Source organism: Peromyscus eremicus, chromosome 18 (genome assembly GCF_949786415.1).
Source record: "Peromyscus eremicus chromosome 18, PerEre_H2_v1, whole genome shotgun sequence".
Lineage (NCBI taxonomy): Eukaryota > Metazoa > Chordata > Mammalia > Rodentia > Cricetidae > Peromyscus > Peromyscus eremicus.
In genome coordinates, this window is record NC_081434.1 from 16804849 (window position 1) to 16822764 (window position 17916).

Consider the following 17916-nt stretch of genomic DNA (forward strand, 5'->3'; position numbering starts at 1 on the left):
AGGCAAACTTCATTGAGAGTCTTTATAAAACATCACATTAGATTGATAATGATGATTATGAGGAAGAAGAGGAAAGCCGGACAAACAGATAAATAGGATTACAGGAAAAATAACTAGACACAGGGCTAGAGAGGTGGATCAGCTGTTAAGGGCATGTATCTTCCCTTCTAAATTATAAATGTAAAACTTGGAATGCAAGGAAGATAGAATAAAAAATTTTAGGAGACAGCATTGAGGTCTGAAATTCCTAAACTTTTACTTCTCCTTATATGGTTTTAAAAACATGCAAATGCATTCAGTAAAGCACAGAAATACATTCTAACAATGCATCATGAAGCTTTTCTTACTTCGTTTCATGGAGAGTTCGTCTCCTAACTCGAAGTGGCACCCTCTCTGAGTCTGGAGGGACATGAGAACTCTCTTGTTCCTCGGTGTTTAAACTTTGTTCTGGATCGCTGATGACAGCCCTGATTAGGAAGACACAAAACCTGATGTCTGGCATGACAAAATGTGTGCTCACTTATTTCCGAGCAGTTGGAAAATGTCAGACACCAGATGGCAATTTGTCCCGTTGTCGTAATAATATTTGTCATATACGAGTGTACTTGATTATCAAAATACTGTCCACGAAAGGTGAATACAGTTATTTGCATTTTCATCCAAAAGGAATGTAAGAAACTCCGAAGGCAAACAAGAGCTTTGCGTCTTTCTCTTAGTACTCTTCACTCGCTGGTTTCTGATAACACTGGGAGGAATGATGGTAAAGAAAATTTGCTCCAGTTTTCTTCCTGTTTCTGTAAAAGCACTAATCAAAGGCAACTTGGGGAGGAAAGGATTAATTTCATCTTGCACTTTACATTTCATTACTGAGGGGAGCCAAAGCAGGAGCTTGAAGCAGAACCCAAGAGGAAGGATGCTTACTAGTCTTCTCCCAGGTCCTGGTTGTCAACTTGACATGCCTAGGAAGAAGGAACCTCCAATGAAGAATTGTTTCTATCAGACTGGCCTGTGGGCATGTCTGTGGAGGCATTTTCTTGATTGTTAACTGACGCAAGAGGACCTAGCTCTCTATGATTGGTACCATCCTTAGGCAGGTATCCTGGGCTGTGACTGAACCTAGAAGATGCGGAATTCATGGATCACAGCTAAAGACTCTAGATGAACAAGAGCTGAGAACAAAGGCTACAAAGAGAACAGCCAAGTGCAGCGAGCAGAAAGCCAAGCAGATCAGAGAACATTGCTTCTGAAAGATGCAAGGTCTCCGTGGAGACAGACACTGCTCATGGGCCAAGAAGATGAGAACTGAGAAGCCCCTTTATCTAGTGTCGTGACATCACCACTTTTCTTATGAAAAAAAAAAGACATCTTGCAGACCGTGACCTCACAGAACTTGCTGGCACTTACACAGTATATGGAAGGCCCTAAGTTCAATCTCTTGCACCAAATGCAAAAAAGGAAAAAAAAGGAATATGCTAATCAGATGTGGATAGCCACCAAACCAAACATGTTTCTGTCACGTTATAATTTATCAATTTATGTATATTTCATACAGTTTTCTGAGGGATGTAAAAATTATTGACAATTACTTTCACAGTTCTCAACTCTACACCACCCTGGTTACCACAGTGACTCTGTGGGATTTTCATTTCTAATGGAAAGATAGGATGCTCGTCACCATTTGGAAACCATAGCAACAGGCTCAGGGGTAAGTGCTGGTTTCAACAAGGTATCTTTCTAGTCTCCTTAAATGATAGCACATCTTTGAAAGGCAATTTTCTAAGGTGCTATGACAAAAAGCCAATATCATGTGAAAATCAATATAGATCAGAAGGTAACTCCAAATAATTCTATGGTGCTCAAAAGCATACATCCCATTAGAAAGTAATTCTAGAAATCTAATGATTAAATAAAAAAATGTTGTCTTCTAATTCATATGCAATTCAAATGTCCGTTAAGTTGTCAGGAAATAATTAAGTAGTTTAAATAAAAATATTTAATAAAGACAATCAGTAGAATTTTTAAGTGTGTGTGTGTGTGTGTGTGTGTGTGTGTGTGTGTGTGCATGTGTTGCACACATGCATGCATCTGGGCCTGCATGCCTGGGAATACATGATCATGTGGGTGCATATGTGTGCCCATGTGACCGGACGCCAGTGGTCAAACTCTGGTGTTACTCCTCAGGAGCCACCCTTCCTGTTTTTTGAGACAGGGTCTCTGACCAAGTAAGCTAGGCTGGCTGACAAGCAAGGCCCAAGGACCCACCTGTCTCCTCCCCTGCATGGTAATTACAGACACTGGCTACCACGCCTGTCTTTTTCACATTGGTTCTGAGGATTTAAAGTAGGTCCTCAATACTTCATAGACTGAACTGTCTCCCCAGCCTGAATGTTAAGTATTTCTACTCATCTATTTAAAAAAAAAAGTTGCTAAAATGAAAAGAGTGCAGTGAGCAGAAAGTTTGGGAACTGGCAGGTACGCATCGGTTGACAAGCATAGAGGTGTTTCGCAAGACAACGGTATTTAGTGGTCAGTTTCAGGATAGAGGACACTTATGAGTGACCAGCCTCACCTGGATAAGTGGTCGATCATCATTTGCTCGGCAACAATTTGCTTCTTCTTCTCTACAGCCACGGTTTCCTGAGAAGATAAAAGAAAAACAACTTTATTGTCCACAAAGCAGAACCGTTAATGCACATTATAAAATATGAATGTTTTGTTCTGATTGTCCCCATAAGTATAGATTACTGTTGTTAATGTTAAATTCCAATTATTCAATTTTTTTAAAAAATTTGGTTTTTTTCAAGAGAGGATTTCACTATGTAACAGACCTGGCTGTCCAAGGACTTACTTTGTAGACCAGGATGGCCTCTAACTGGCAGAGATCTGCCTACCTCTGCCTCCCAAGTGCTAGGATTAAAGGCATGTGCCACTACCGCCCAGCTTTATTTTTTTTAAGACTTATTTATTGATGTACTTTGAGTGCTCTATCTGTATGTACATTTGCACGCCAGAAGAGGGCACTGGATCCCATTACAGATAGTTATAAGCCACCATGTGGTTTCTGAGAACTGAACTCAGGACCTCTGGAGGAGCAGCCAGTGCTCTTAACCTCTGAGCCATCTCTCCAGCCCCATTAAATCTTAAATTACCATTTACTAAAAAAGAATGCATTAAAATTTCAGTCGACATCCTGCTCCATTTCCAACAAGCTGCCTTGCATTTCGCTGTCAGAACAAAGGAGGAGAATGTGGTGGCCCTTTTTCCCTATGAGCCCCCTGGTGAGACACCCTGCAAAACCCATCTCAACTTGCTGTAGTGAGATCCTCAACACGAACACACACACACACACACACACACACACACACACACACACACACACACACGGGGGGGGGGGGGGGGGGGGGCGGGGAATTTTGTCTAAACAAGTCACAGTAGAGAAGACAAACAGAATTGCAGTCAGTCAATTTTCATCACAAACCTAAAGAAAACTGATGAGGTGGTTCAGCGGGCAAAAGCACCTGCTGTCAAGCCTCATGATCTGAGTTCAATCCCTGGGACCCACATGACCAAAGACGAGAGCTGACTCCTGTAAGTTGTCCCTGACGACCAAGGGCTCACTGTGGTGTAGGCATGCCCACATACATACATGTAGCTAGAGTTTTCCTGCCTGGCCCACAGTCAGGACAAATCTTTCTCACCTGCCAGTCCCACAGCCTCAGACCCGACCAAGTAAACACAGAGACTTATATTAGTTACAAACTGTATGGCCGTGGCAGGCTTCTTGCTAACTCTTCTTACAGCTTAAATTAATCCATTTCTATTAATCTATACTTTGCCACATGGCTCGTGGCTTACCGGCATCTTCACATGCTGGTTGTCATCGTGGCGGCTGGCAGTGTCTCTCTGACTCAGCCTTCCACTTCCCAGCTTTATTCTCCTCCTTGTCCCGCCTACACTTCCTGCCTAGCCAATGGCCAATCAGTGTTTTATTTATTGACTAATCAGCAACACATTTGCCATACAGAACATCCCACAGCACATACATGCTCAAATATATTAACCAATTAACATTAAAAACGCATATTATAGAAAGAATAACAATCTTTGCCCTGCACATAGTGAATTAATAATAATAATATTTTTTCTTGATTACTGATTGTATTAAACAATCTTCATAAATGCTTCCTTCTGGATGCAGCATGACTGCTGTACTCATAGACCCAGAGCAGCAAGAGATACTTGCACAAGATCTAGACAACCAAAATTCTGCCACAGGTGCGAGAAGTGCTCTCCAGGCCCCACCGCTTTCTGAGAAGCTACTGGTAATGGATAGCTACTGCAGAAAAAAGAATCATTCTTTTTTGAAAGGGAAGTCCTTAGCAGGTTTGTCATGCTCTGGTTGATTGTCCCACACCCCTTCATATACGGACAACACTAAGCAGACTTTAGTGCTCTCTGTCTGTCTGTCTGTCTGTCTGTCTCTGCCTCTCTCTGCCTCTCTCTCTCTCTCTCTCTCTCTCTCTCTCTCTCTCTCTCTCTCTCTCTCTCTCTCTCTCTCTCACACACACACACACACACACACACACACACACACACACACACTAGACATTAAGTTGAGAGCAGGATGTGTTGTGGGATATAAGGAGAGAAGTTGGGGGGACCAAATAGGGGCAAATATGGGTCATATTTCATTGTATATGTGTATGGAATTTGCAAAGAAAAATTATTAAAAAATTATAAAAACTGTCTTCACATTATTTTTTCACTTTCCAAATCACCTGAAAGTATGTTTCGCTATTTTTTAGGAAATATTCAATTGTAAGGTTTGTTCAATTTCAGTTGGCTTATCGTGCAACTGTAAACACTAAAATATTTCGTTTGACAGATATGTCAGAGTTTAAATTTAAGAGTCAAATCGAAGCATGTTCTGGTGTTAGCATGTAATTCCTGCCATCTCTACTCGTCACTCCAATAAATAAAAACAAGTATGATGGCATTGTTTTAAAGAGAGGCTTTGCAAACATGGTTTTGTTTGAAGCAGACATAAAATAGTTAATATTAAAATCATAGCAGCAAAATAAAAAGTAAAGAGTCCTTAGAAACCTAAGAAATGGGCACAGTCACCTAAATGGTAGTCTTAAATTAAATTTAGCTTTTATTTGTCAGAAATTTAGGATGCAACATTCATATATCCAAATAGAGCTTATATCACTTAATAGCTACATTCTGTGCTGTTTTCTAAGATCACCACATTACAATTTTCATCTAATAATAAATTTAGAGCAGAAATTAAATAAAGCAATGTGCACTTTATGATATTGAAGGGTGGTACAAAGAGTAGACAATAACTAAAACATATTTAAACTATATACAGAAAAAAAAAATCCATGTTGGCCAAAACATAGTTGTAAAACCCGAGAACAAGCAGAAGAGAGTGATTAGTGACTGTCACAGTCCATGAAGAAAGTCTGGTTTGAGCTCTAAGGTTCATGGTGACTTAGACTTCCTGTCAAAGATTGGACCCACCCTCAATAAAAACACAGGTGACCTGTCCACACTGCAAAAGTCGCAGAGGAGCTTGAGAAGAAGGTCATCAAAAATCACAGCTCTGTTCTTTGTTTAAGTTGCTGGAAACTAGATCAAGGTGCTTCCACGGGCTTTTTTTTACAGTCAACAGGTATTCGTTGCAGATGCCTTCAAAATTCACTCATACAAATGTTTCCGGGGAGGTGTGCGGGCACAGAACAGAATCCCAGGAGTACCACAGCCGGGAAGTATGCCTTGGGCTTACTTGATGATGCCATTGTAAAGAAATGAAACCCATTCATAGCCAGATGGTTTGGGGTTTTGCAAAGTACAATATCTATGGGACTTAGGTATGGGCAACACCCATTTCAAACACAACTTTGGGAGATGACAGTCAGCCTTATCTGGGACAGAGTTTTGCCTCGTGAGTAGCTTTTGTTATTTTTGTATGATAACCTGGGTAAGGTTCTTTATCCCTCTGAACAATAAAAGGCACAGAACTGCTTATGTGGTTCTACAGCAAGAACTGTAACAGACTCACATCCACAAAAAAAAAAAAAAAAAAAAAATTACCCTCCCCATCCCGCTATGAAATCCATTGTGTACTGATTCTGGATGACAACAATTAAATGTCTATATCTTGATTGTTTTTCCCCTTTAAACCACAGGTTCTCAACCTGTGGGTCATGACCACATTGGGGGGGGGTCACACATCAGATATCCTGAATATCAGATATTTACATTACAATTCACTACAATGGGAAAATTACCTTTATAAAGTAGCAACAAAAATAAACTTATGGTTGGGGTCACCACAACATGAGGAGCTGTATTAAAGGCTCCCAGCATTAGGCAGGTTGAGAACCAATGGCTTAAATCATAACACTTTTATAGCTGGGTAAAGCATATTGCTTTGTTATTACTTGGGCCATCCAAACCACAGCTTTCCAAGTTTGTGAGTTATCACATTGGTGTTTTATCAGCCTTTGTGGGATGTCTAAGGTGTTAATCTCTTGGCAGTTAGGGAGGACCAGAGGACTTCATCTTTGCGCAGCCTTTTCCCCCCTTACTACAGGACACCAGAGAAGTGTGATAATTATGTATAACAGGCCTGGCCTAAGTAATAGTTATCAGCTTAACTGATATTGAAAAAAAAAACACCACATAAATTTAAGTTTAATATTAAAAGCCTGAAGAGTGAGTGTGTGTGTGTGTGTGTGTGTGTGTGTGTGTGTGTGTGTATGTGTGTGTGTGTGTGTGTTCATATGAACATCTGTGTGCAGGTCAGATGACAAACTGGGGTGTTATTCTCCAGATTCCAAATACCTTTTTTTGGTTTTGTTTTTATTTTTTGAGACAGAGTCTCTCATTGGCCTGGAGCTTACCAATCAGGATAAGTGAGTGGTTCTCAACCTTCCTAATGCTGAGACCCTTTAATACAGTTCCTCATGTTGTGGTGACACCCCACACACATACACTCTAAAATTATTTTCATTGCTACTTAATAACTGTAATTTTGCTACCATTATGAATCATAATGCAAATTTTGAAGATCAAGGTTTGCCAGAGGGGTCATGACCACTGGTTGAGAATCACTGGGCTAGACAGCGGGGACACTGTGCCCAGGATCAGCATAGCCCACTGGGTTAGAAGGCTGGGGCCACTGTGCCCAGGATCAGCATAGCCCACTGGGTTAGAAAGCCAGGGCCACTGTACCCCCAGGATCAGCATAGCCCACTGGGTTAGAAAGTCAGGGCCACTGTGCCCAGGATCAGCATAGTCCACTGGGTTAGAAAACCAGGGCCACTGTACCCAGGATCAGCATAGCCTACTGGGTTAGAAAGCCAGGGCCACTGTACCCCAGGATCAGCATAGCCCACTGGGTTAGAAAGCCAGGGCCACTGTGCCCAGGATCAGCATAGCCCTACCCCTAGCACTAGGATTACAAAGCATGTAACCGTACTCAGCTTTGGTCATGTGGGTTCTAAGCATCAAACTCAAGGCCTTGTGATCTCAAGGAAAATACTTGCTAACTGAACCATACCTCTGGCCCCAAAGTCTACAGTCTTCATTTTTCTTTTTCTTTCTTTTTTGGTTGTTTTGAGACAGGGTTTCTCTGTGTAGCTTTGGAGCCTGTCCTGGAACTGGTTCTGTAGAGCAGGCTGGCCTCAAACTCACAGAGATCTGCCTGTCTCTGCCTCCCAAGTGCTGGGATTAAAGGCATGCGCCACCACCCAGCTACAGTCTTCATTTTATCTAAAGAAAACTTACTTGATTCCTGGACTATTGTAATGATATTGTGTTCCCCAAAATATTGTGCACCCTAATAAACTTATCTGGGGTCGGAGAACAGAACAGCCACTAGATATAGAAGCCAGAAAATGGTGGCACATACACCTTTAATCCTAGCATTCCGAAGGCAGAGATCCATTGGGATCTCTGTGAGTTCAAGCCACACTGGAAACAGCCAGGCATGGTGACACACGCCTTTAATCCCAGGAAGTGATGGCAGGAAGCAGAAAGGTATATAAGGTGTGAAAACCAGCAACTAGAAGCTTGTAGCCTGGTTAAGCTTTCAGGCTTTTAGCAGCAGTTCAGCTGAGATTCATTCTGAATGAGGACACAGAGGCTTCCAGTTTGAGAAAACAAGATCAGCTGAGGAACTGGCAAGGTGAGGTAGCTGTGGCTTGTTCTGCTTCTCTGATCTTCCAGTATTAACCCCAATACCTGGTTCTGGATTTGTTTTTATTGATAAGACCTTCTAACAATTTGTGCTACAGACTATTCCATAGCTGGCCTAAAATGTCTATAATATCAGTAGCTCATGAATTATATACATGTGTGCATAAATATATACATATGCATATATGTGTGTATATATGTATATGCACATATATACATATATATGTACACACACACACACAGAAAGGGTTTTGAGGGAGAAAGGTGAAGGGATAAATGTTGTAATCAAAACATAATCTTAAAAATAAACCAAAATATTAGGCTTATTTTTGTGGCAAGAAACTGGTATCAAATTCAAAGCATACTAACATAGTGGCCAATAAATATTTTGAGCAGAGTAAACTAAATTTTTCACAGACTCAATGATTCAAAACAAATTTTCCTCAGAGACTATACCTAACACAAGTAAATTGTTTATAAACACTGAGGACTCAATTTTGATATTAATGAGTAGTTAACCTAGTTCAAATTCACTGTTATAATTCTTTACTCAATTATGACTGTACAATCTTGGAGTGTAAGTACCTTAGTGACTTATCAAATAAACCAAACTGCTGACGGCTTACCGCATCTGATTTCCTTGCGCTGTTCCTTATACGGTAAGGGCTATCTGCATAGCCTTGCTGTAGGAGGGCTTTCCTGTCCAAAGTCACAAGGTCATCCACACTGGCTTCTTCAACCTGATCACACTATACAATAAAAGCCATAAACAAACCATCAGGCACATATTCACAATACCTGCTTTTAACAAAACCAGGGAAGAGATAACCAGGAAATAGATCAAAGGCTGTTTCCGAATTAAGAGTACAAGCCTGTCTTGGGATGCAGTTCTTCCATTTGTTCAGCTAGATGACCTCTCTGAGCCTCATTTTAGTCATAAATTGGGAATACTATATCAAAAATGGTAAGTAAGATGATAAATGCTTAATGCTTAAAAAGTACCTGATATACAGTAAACATTAAGGAAAAGACAGAAATGGCCATAATTACCATTGTACACATTGAGTCCTTAACATTTTCATAAATGTGGCTATGTCCTGTGGCAAGGAGAGGAAGTCCTGTGTGGTATGAAGTCCTGAGGGGATGTGTGTTGTTGACATGGGCACAGCTATGTCAAGGACCAATGCCTCAGCCCCACGGGAGATCTCAAAGCCTTCCCCAGGCTAGGCTCAGGGAAATGGCAAAGCCCTTCCCTCCTGGTCCAAGTGCCAATGTCCATTAGGTGTGCAGAAAATGTCCATCGTAGCTTTCTCCCTCCAGAGGTTTGCAGCCTGAGGACTGTCCCCTGCAGAGACGGCTCTGTAGATTAGCCACACCTGCCTCCTCATTCAGCAGCAAAGAACAACCCTGGCTCCTTGTTTATCGGACGAATAACTCTGCCTTCCTATTCAACTCTATATGACAAACAGGCTGAGCTTCTGGGGTGATGCGGGTTTTCTACTGAGAGCCCAGTCTACCCACTCCCAGTTTTTCTGTGCCCATGGGCTTTCCTTCCGTCATTCCCTCACTGCCAAAGTCAGGTCAATCCTCGGAGCCATGAGGAGCAAGGACTATTCTCCTTGAAGTATATTCAAAAGTACTAAGGGAGTCTTTGGGATTTCAAAAAGATAAACACCAAACTTCCTATAAATGGGAGATATGTAACTGCTTATACATATATATATATATAACTAGTCAAGAACCTGACGGACTTCAGGAGTCTCTCCTCCAAGATTTCTCCTCACTGTCTGTCTTCCTTGCAAGGTCACACATATAAGAGTATAGGAATACAATTTTCTGTGTGAAAGATACTGACAATAGAGTTTTGGGTTTGTTGTGAAGATTAGCCTAGTTGATATATATAAAATACTTCAAGTAGCCCTGGCTTATGGAAATAAAGGTTCGGTATTAAGCTTTCTAAGTTAACAGCAGAAACGGCATTTTTAAGACACAGGCCTTGTCCACTTTAAATTTCATTCATACTTTACAAAGGTTCACGTTACCTCTTCATTCACTTTGAGTTTTAAAGTGTCCGGCATTCGAGCGGCTTTTGCCTTTTCTGCCATCCTCTGAAGGTACTGTTTATAACCTTCTTTCATGTCAGTCGCATATTGCTGATACTTTAGCTTGTACTTGCCTGTTGGTGCTGGCAAATCCTCAGGAATTATGTCCTGTTCCTAGGGGCAAAACAGAAAGTCTACTGTCCACGAGAAAAGTATTCTGTTCCTAATATTTTTATGGATTATTGGGGAATTTCACTTCATAAACAAACCCCGGGCACACTCACTTCCCAGTCCTCCTAGGCCCTCCCCACAACCCTTGTGACACGCATCCCCCACGGGGGAAAAACAAAAGAAAAAATAATAAGCCCAATTTGTGTTGCCCATATATTCACTGGAACAGGGTCGAACTCCCTCCCAGTGACCAGCCTCTTAAAGAAAACTGAGTCCTTCCCCATCTGCACCCTGCCTAGAAGCTATTAATTATGGAGAGCTACACTTCCGCATCCTTATCACAATTTTTCAGAGTTCTTGTTGATGGCCAGAGAAGGGTTTTTGTTTTTTTTTTAACTTTTTGGTTTTGGGGGTGGTGGGTGTTTGTATGTTTGTTTGTTTGTTTGTTTGGTTGGTTGGTTGGTTGGTTGGTTGGTTGGTAGTTTTTTTGTTTTGTTTTGTTTTTCCAGACATGGTTTCTCTGTATAGATCTGGCTGTTCTGGAATTCAAGCTGTAGACCAGGCTGGCCTTGAATTCACAAAGATCCGCCTGCTTCTTCCTCCTGAGGGCTGGGATTGAAGGCGTGCGCCAGCACTGCCAGAGCAGAAAAGGATTTTCTTTTAATAGTAATTTTCTGGTTGACATTGCCAGGCTTACCATTTACTTTAGCTCTTAGCTCTAAAGAAGACTACCATAGTCCATGTTCCAAACAGAAGGGACATTTAAAACATTCGGCTGAGAGCACTGACCAGAAGTGAACTGACCAGAATGGGCACTTGGCCTCAGGAATCCTTTACCTTTTGCTCGGCTGAAGGTCTGCTTACAAAAGTCAATTTAAAGAATTAACATCAAAGTTTTTTCTTAGGTATTTTATGTAGGTTTTTTTTTTTATTTTCTGATCAAAGCTGTCCTAGAAATTAGAGATTAACAACACTAAGAAGCACTGGTCGCCATTTCTAGAATAGTACCATATTTTACCCCCTAGTACTTTGTGGTTGCTTGTCCAATTTCCATGGTAGCAAGAGATAACAGATAGAGTCAGTGGACATCCGTTCAATCTTAGACAAGCCCTGAGGTCACAGTTAGAGCAACAGCCATTGAAACATACAGACTAAGGTGGTATTATTTATTACTATTATTATTGATGAAGTAAAATTATTTTCCAACTCCATAGTATTCTAGGAACTTAAAATCTGAACTAATTTCTAAGAAATCAATGTTCTGTCATTCAAATAATAAGATATGATCTCATTTTCTAAATTTTTAAAAAAATTCCTGTCATCCATATTTAGATACACCTGTAATTTCCCAACTTTACAGGAACTACTTAAAATGTCATTCCCACATTTGAAAACTATCAGTATTAAAAAACTATCAGTAACATTCTTGGAAAATTTTATATGCAAACTATGTAAACCAAGCAGAGCATAGACCTATCGGCAAAGAGTTTAAGCCCCAGTGATGTGTAGTAACAGTGAAACACATACTGACCACTTCGTTTAGATGACGTTGAATATATGGTCTTTGACACGGCATAACCCAACCCAGAGCAGAAGGTAACTGTGGTGGCTTGAGATGAGCACGCATTGTACTACATGGTGCTTGTGAAAAATTATCCTAAAAAAAAATAAAATGGAATGATAGTACATGCTCATGGGTGCTACTGTAGTCAAATGTTTACTACATTAAATATAAAGTTAAACTTACCTCCTCATCAGAGTCAACAAGGCTTCCCAAATCAAGCGGCGGGACCCTAAAAGAAATAATCTATACAGCTCATAAAATTTAAAGTGAGTCTGTAATAACAGAAAAACCATTAATCAAATACATCATCTACACAAAGTCACAATTAAGCACTTCCTGCATGGCAGGAAGTGTTGTAGTTTTTTGATAAATATTCATTCAGTAACTTTTCAAACTGACTGTTAAATACAATCATTATTAATAAAATATAATAATAACAAAGTGTACAAATTTATAACTAAATAAATTATATTCAGAACAAGTGTGGGGCTAAGGAGGTGCCTCAATGACCAATGCATTTTCCAGGCAGGACAGTAGTTCAGATCCCCTGAGCCCACATAAAAGCTAGGCAGGTATGGCAGCTGCTTGCCATCAGCACTCAGGAGAATGAGAAGGGCTCCCCGAAGCACAGATGCACAGCACACACATCTACAGACACACGGGAAAAGAACAAAGGCAGTAAATACTCCACATCCACTGTCCTACTGGTTTTCCTGCTCTATTGTACATGCCTGAGGGTAACTTGTGTGCTGCTGAGGTGAGGACGTAGCAGGTTAATAAGATCTGTATCTGTGGCGTATTATAACTGCACATGTCCCGTCCCAGTTCTGTTCACCAGCAGTGGATTGTTTGCAAGGAAATCAGCAAATACTATGAATCAAGAATTGATTTAATATTTTGTTGACTTCTGAGACTTAAAAAGATGAAGGAGAAATATTAATAATGAAAATCAAATGAAATACACTGTATATGTAGCTGTCAAGTAGTGGATAGCTGTCTCAGTTAGGGTTCCGATTGCTGCAGTGAAACACCATGACCAAAGAGCAAGTTGGGGAGGAAGGGGTTTATTTGGCTTACACTTCAGCATTGCTGTTCATCACTGAAGGAAGTCAGGACAGGAACTCAAATAGGGCAGGATCCTGGAGGCAGGAGCTGATGCGGAGTCCATGGAGGGGTGTTGCTTACTGGCTTGTTTCCTATGGTTTGCTCAGCCTACCTTCTTATAGAACCCAGGACCAGCAGCAGCCCAGGGATGGCTCCATCCACCACCGGCTGGGCGCTCCCCCATGATCACTAATAGAGAAAATGCCTTACAGCTGGATCTCATGGAGGCATTTCCTCAGCTGAGGCTCCTTCCTCTGATGAGTCTAGCTTTTGTCAAATTGACACACAAAACCAGCCAGGACAGTGGCACAAAAGAATATTCAGCAATATTATTTTAAGCATTCAAAATTGGTTTTACTAAGTAACCACTCATAATATTTTTTAGCAAATAGAAATATCAACCAACATTCAACTTGCAACTGGTTCATCACTACAGCTATAGGCTGATTACAGATATTTAGAGAAAAACAAAGCATTCTATAGGTACAAATTGGCTAAATAGACTTTATAATAGTTTAACTATTTTATTAGCTGTATAAATTTCTTGCTATATATAATTTACTTAACTTTGATTAACTTAACATACACTTACTTTTTATAATGAGCAAATAAAAATGTATAGTAAATAATAAATTTTCACAACTGTAAAACATATATTAGCACACAACTGGAACACCACTTGCTACACTCTGTTGACACACCCCTTGCTACATTATCTATATTGTGTTCAGTGTGTAAGCTTAAATTTTTACTTAAACATAACTTAAGTGTCACGTTTAGCTTAAGATAAAGGTATCTATAATGATGACAGAAACAGATGAAATTATTGAGTTTGCTTATTTTTAGTCTACAAAAAGTATTAATGTAGTGTGAGTCAACCTAACAAATTACATGTCTTGCCTGGCGGTGGTGGCGCACACCTTTAATCCCAGCACTCGGGAGGCAGAGCCAGGCAGATCTCTGTGAGTCTGAGGCCAGCCTGGTCTACAAAATGAGTTCCAGGAAAGGTGCAAAACTACACAGAGAAACCCTGTCTCGAAAAAAAAAAAATTACATGTCTTGTAATCGAAACTATATGAAAAGTACACTTCAAAGTATTTAAGACTTTTCAAATAATGTATGACATATTCTAAATAAAAAATAAAGCTTTAATAATATCAATAACATTCTCATGTGCTTCAGCATAACAGTTTTAGACACAGGTATAGTTACTACTAGATGATGTTTGCTATGCCAATCACAAAATGAAGAATGTCATAAATATGCATTTAATATATGCATTTAGAGTGGGTATACTTACCCTGATTTTATACATGTATCAAAATACCCTACAGAATTCCTAAACTCATACAGTTTTGTGATGTTATGTACCATTTTAGATTAAACTTATTCTTAAAAGGACAGAATGAATTTTCTAAGAAAGAATTTATTTTTTCAGGAAAATGTGAGAACAGTATTAAGTAAGAAAAACAGAATATTATCCATATCCCTATTATCCTATTAAAAGAAGTTTTTCAATTCTGGAATGATAATATTCAGGCTTTTTCTATGTAGATGTTTCTGCAGTTCACAATAAAATTTATATGTATATGGATAGTTTTTAACTACTCAAGCTATCATAAACATATGCCAGTTCAGCAATAAAAATGTGAAGAAATGTAGCTCACACAGGTAGGCATGGATGCTGGATTGCCCATGATCTGGAAGTCCATCCTTGCTTTAACTGAGAGAGAGAGAGAGAGAGAGAGAGAGAGAGAGAGAGAGAGAGAGAGAGAGAGAGAGAGAGAGGAATCAGTGTGCATTATACATTAAAAGTATACATACATTAAGTCATGACTGGATGCGATTCAAGACAATTATATTTTTTTTCAATAAACACCATAGAAAATGTGCTAGAAAATGTGCCTCCCAAGACTCATTGTATTTAAGATACAGAGAAAATGATAACTAACACAGATAATGGCCACCTTCCCAGGACTCTGTCAGTTTTGAAAGATATGCCCTCAAGCAAGACTGGAGCAGGCAGGAACACTGTAACAGCCAGAGGACTGGGATGTCCCCTGTTAGGTATATACATGACAGGGAAGCTGTACTCATGGACCCTCAATAACATGGTTGTTTAACCAAGACCTGAAAAATAACACCACCAGTTGACATGCCATTGTGGATGGAGGAAATCTTTCAAGGTCCCACCCCTACATAAAGAGCTACAGGCAATAAATAGCTGCTGAGACAGAGAGAGATCCCTCTTCTCCAGGAAATAGCCCCTAATGAGTTAACCAATCGCAAGGAGTTAGCCCTAAATGCATATACCTATGAACAACACTAAAGGGACTCAGCAGGTTCTATTTATAAATTATATACATATGTATTATAATAAAAAGTAAGCGGCCATGTAGGAAGGAGTTTGGGGAGCGTGGGAGGAGATGGAAGGAAGTGAGGGAGTAGAAAATCATATAAATATAGTACTAATATATGAAATTATCAATAAACAAATAAAATCACTACAATATATGAGAGAAAGAGAGAAATTGCATTTAGTTGCTTCATTGAGAGTTGAGAAGAAGGTTCCTCACAATACAAATCCAGATGCCCTTCCTACATAACCAATATAAAAGCATAAGATGTGCTGTGCCAACTTTTTATTGGGTTTAAATACAAAAAATAGCAAGGTGGCGACTGCTCTATGATCCACAGCTCTGCGGCTTGACGCTGTAGCCATGGCTAGTGTTGTTAACTTCTTTACCTTTTTGCCTTTCAGAGTTCTGAACACTCAGAGAGAGTGAAGGTGTCATTCCCAACGAAACCTTTTGTTGCAGCCTCCATGTTACCATCTTTCTGCTTTAAACGTCTACGGCTTTCCTTTAAATATTTTCTTTAATTGAATTTAATCCTGTGAGAATATGACTCTCTTCTGTAAGACTAGAGGAGCTACTTCTTCATTTCATTCATTGCTGGGTCTTTAGTACTTACCATTATGCTAAGCAGGTTATGAGTACAAAATAAATAAAACTCAAGCGATTCAAGTCACTGAAATTCCACTTTAAATAAACAGTATACAAGTTAGAGAAAGTTCAGTTTATGAGCTCTTAAATCTTCCTTTGTACATAAATTACACTATATCTTATATGAACACTAATACTTTTAGAGTATTTAATATTTAATAAAATGATTATAAGGTGTGTAATTAAATATGCAGTTTAAAATGATGTACCAATTAAACATGAACCCCCTAGCATGTAATAGGGGCAACATTGTAAAGAAAATAGTATTTTCTTCTTCCTTTGTATTTTCTCCTTTCTCTTATATTTTCTGTAAACACATGGGGATTTTGAAATAACAATGATAAAGCAATAATCTTAAATTTTAAAAAATTAAAACTATATCGATCAATGGCAAATTTTAAAATAATGATTATCTTCAATTTTGGTGGCCCCGGACTTTCAAATCTAGGAAACGCTGATCCTGAATATTTGTGGGTATGAACAGTCATAATAACAGGAGGAAAGGACGGTGGAAGCAATTGAAGGAATCGTTCTATAAGAGGAACATTCCGGGGCTCACATACTTGTAGTGAATTCTTTCGTCGAGAAAACAGGCGAGGTTGGCTCCTAGATGCGGCCACTCCTTTGACCTCTAAATCCATTCAAATGTATGTATTTCTCATGCAATACGCTGTACTTTAAAAAAATAAAATAAAATAAATGCAAAATGGTCATTCTTGTTCTAATTTTAAATAACCCATACACAGTACTTTTCCATAGAAAGAAATTACACTGAAAGGTTATGGCTAATAATAAATCTTTAATAATTTTATAAACTGAAATCAAGTTTGAGTGATGCAAATATGTCACGGTTCATGAAAGTCTGCATGACGTATACACAAAGAGGTCCATATCTTAATCTCTACACTCTGTGAACGTGTGTCTCTTTCACGGCCAAAGAGATATTTCAGGTGGAGTTAAATTTAAACTTTGATATGGGAAAGCTGACTCCCTGGGGTTCACTGGCTCCACATGGGATTTTAGAAGAGAGATGCAGGAGGAACTGGGTGAGGCAGAGAAGGTTGGGAGATGGAATCACAAGTCCGAGAGGAACACAGATGCTATGCAGCTGCCACCAAAGATGGAAACGATGCTGAACGCCTTCTAGAAAGGACAAGAGACAAGGAATGACTCCTCCCCTGGGACCTCCAAAAGGAACCAGTCCTGCTGGTAGCTTGTTTTTAGCAGTTCCAGACAAAATGTGTGCACTGACCTCTAAGACTGTAATACAATACATTTGTATTATTTACAGCCACCCAGTCTGTTCTAAGATTTTAGAGCAAAATTGGGAAACTAATAATCTGCCTATCTTCCCTACCACATGATCTCATTCTTCTTTATACTCATTTCTCAAGCCATTATGGATTTTGATATTGTCAGAGTGGACTAACGAAAATATTTCTTCTGAACTGGTTCGTAATGTATAAGACAAGTTGAATATCAGCACCTTTTTCATCCTGATGGAATGACATAGCATTTAGTAGATGGCAACAATATCTATTATTTCATGCCCAGTATACTCTAACCCCAATTCTTTTGTACCTTATCTTTTTTGTGCTCCCCACCCCACCCCAGATCCTTCTCCTCTAAAAATCACTCACCTTAGGCCAGGAATCCTATGCTAATAGTAAATTGAAGATTATTTTGCAACCCAGAGAAAACATATTCTGAAAATGGGACAAATCATCAGATTTGAAAATAATCCTAACCATGCTTCAAGTGGCTCTCTTTTCAGTGACCTTTCAAAAGATGCAACTTTTATGTTCTAAGCCCAAGGCCCATT

General features: G+C 39.5%; 1 protein-coding gene across 1 annotated transcript in view; it reads right to left on the minus strand.

The window, feature by feature from the left end:
- Caps2 (calcyphosine 2) overlaps positions 1–16756 on the minus strand; it is a 38610-nt gene extending 21854 nt beyond the window's left edge. The window contains 8 exon segments of the mRNA XM_059245754.1: positions 348–467; positions 2570–2637; positions 8835–8957; positions 10251–10424; positions 11953–12078; positions 12169–12214; positions 14757–14812; positions 16658–16756. Coding sequence (XP_059101737.1) covers positions 348–467; positions 2570–2637; positions 8835–8957; positions 10251–10424; positions 11953–12078; positions 12169–12214; positions 14757–14812; positions 16658–16756 — 812 coding nt within the window.
- Between the last annotated feature and the right edge of the window lie 1160 nt (positions 16757–17916).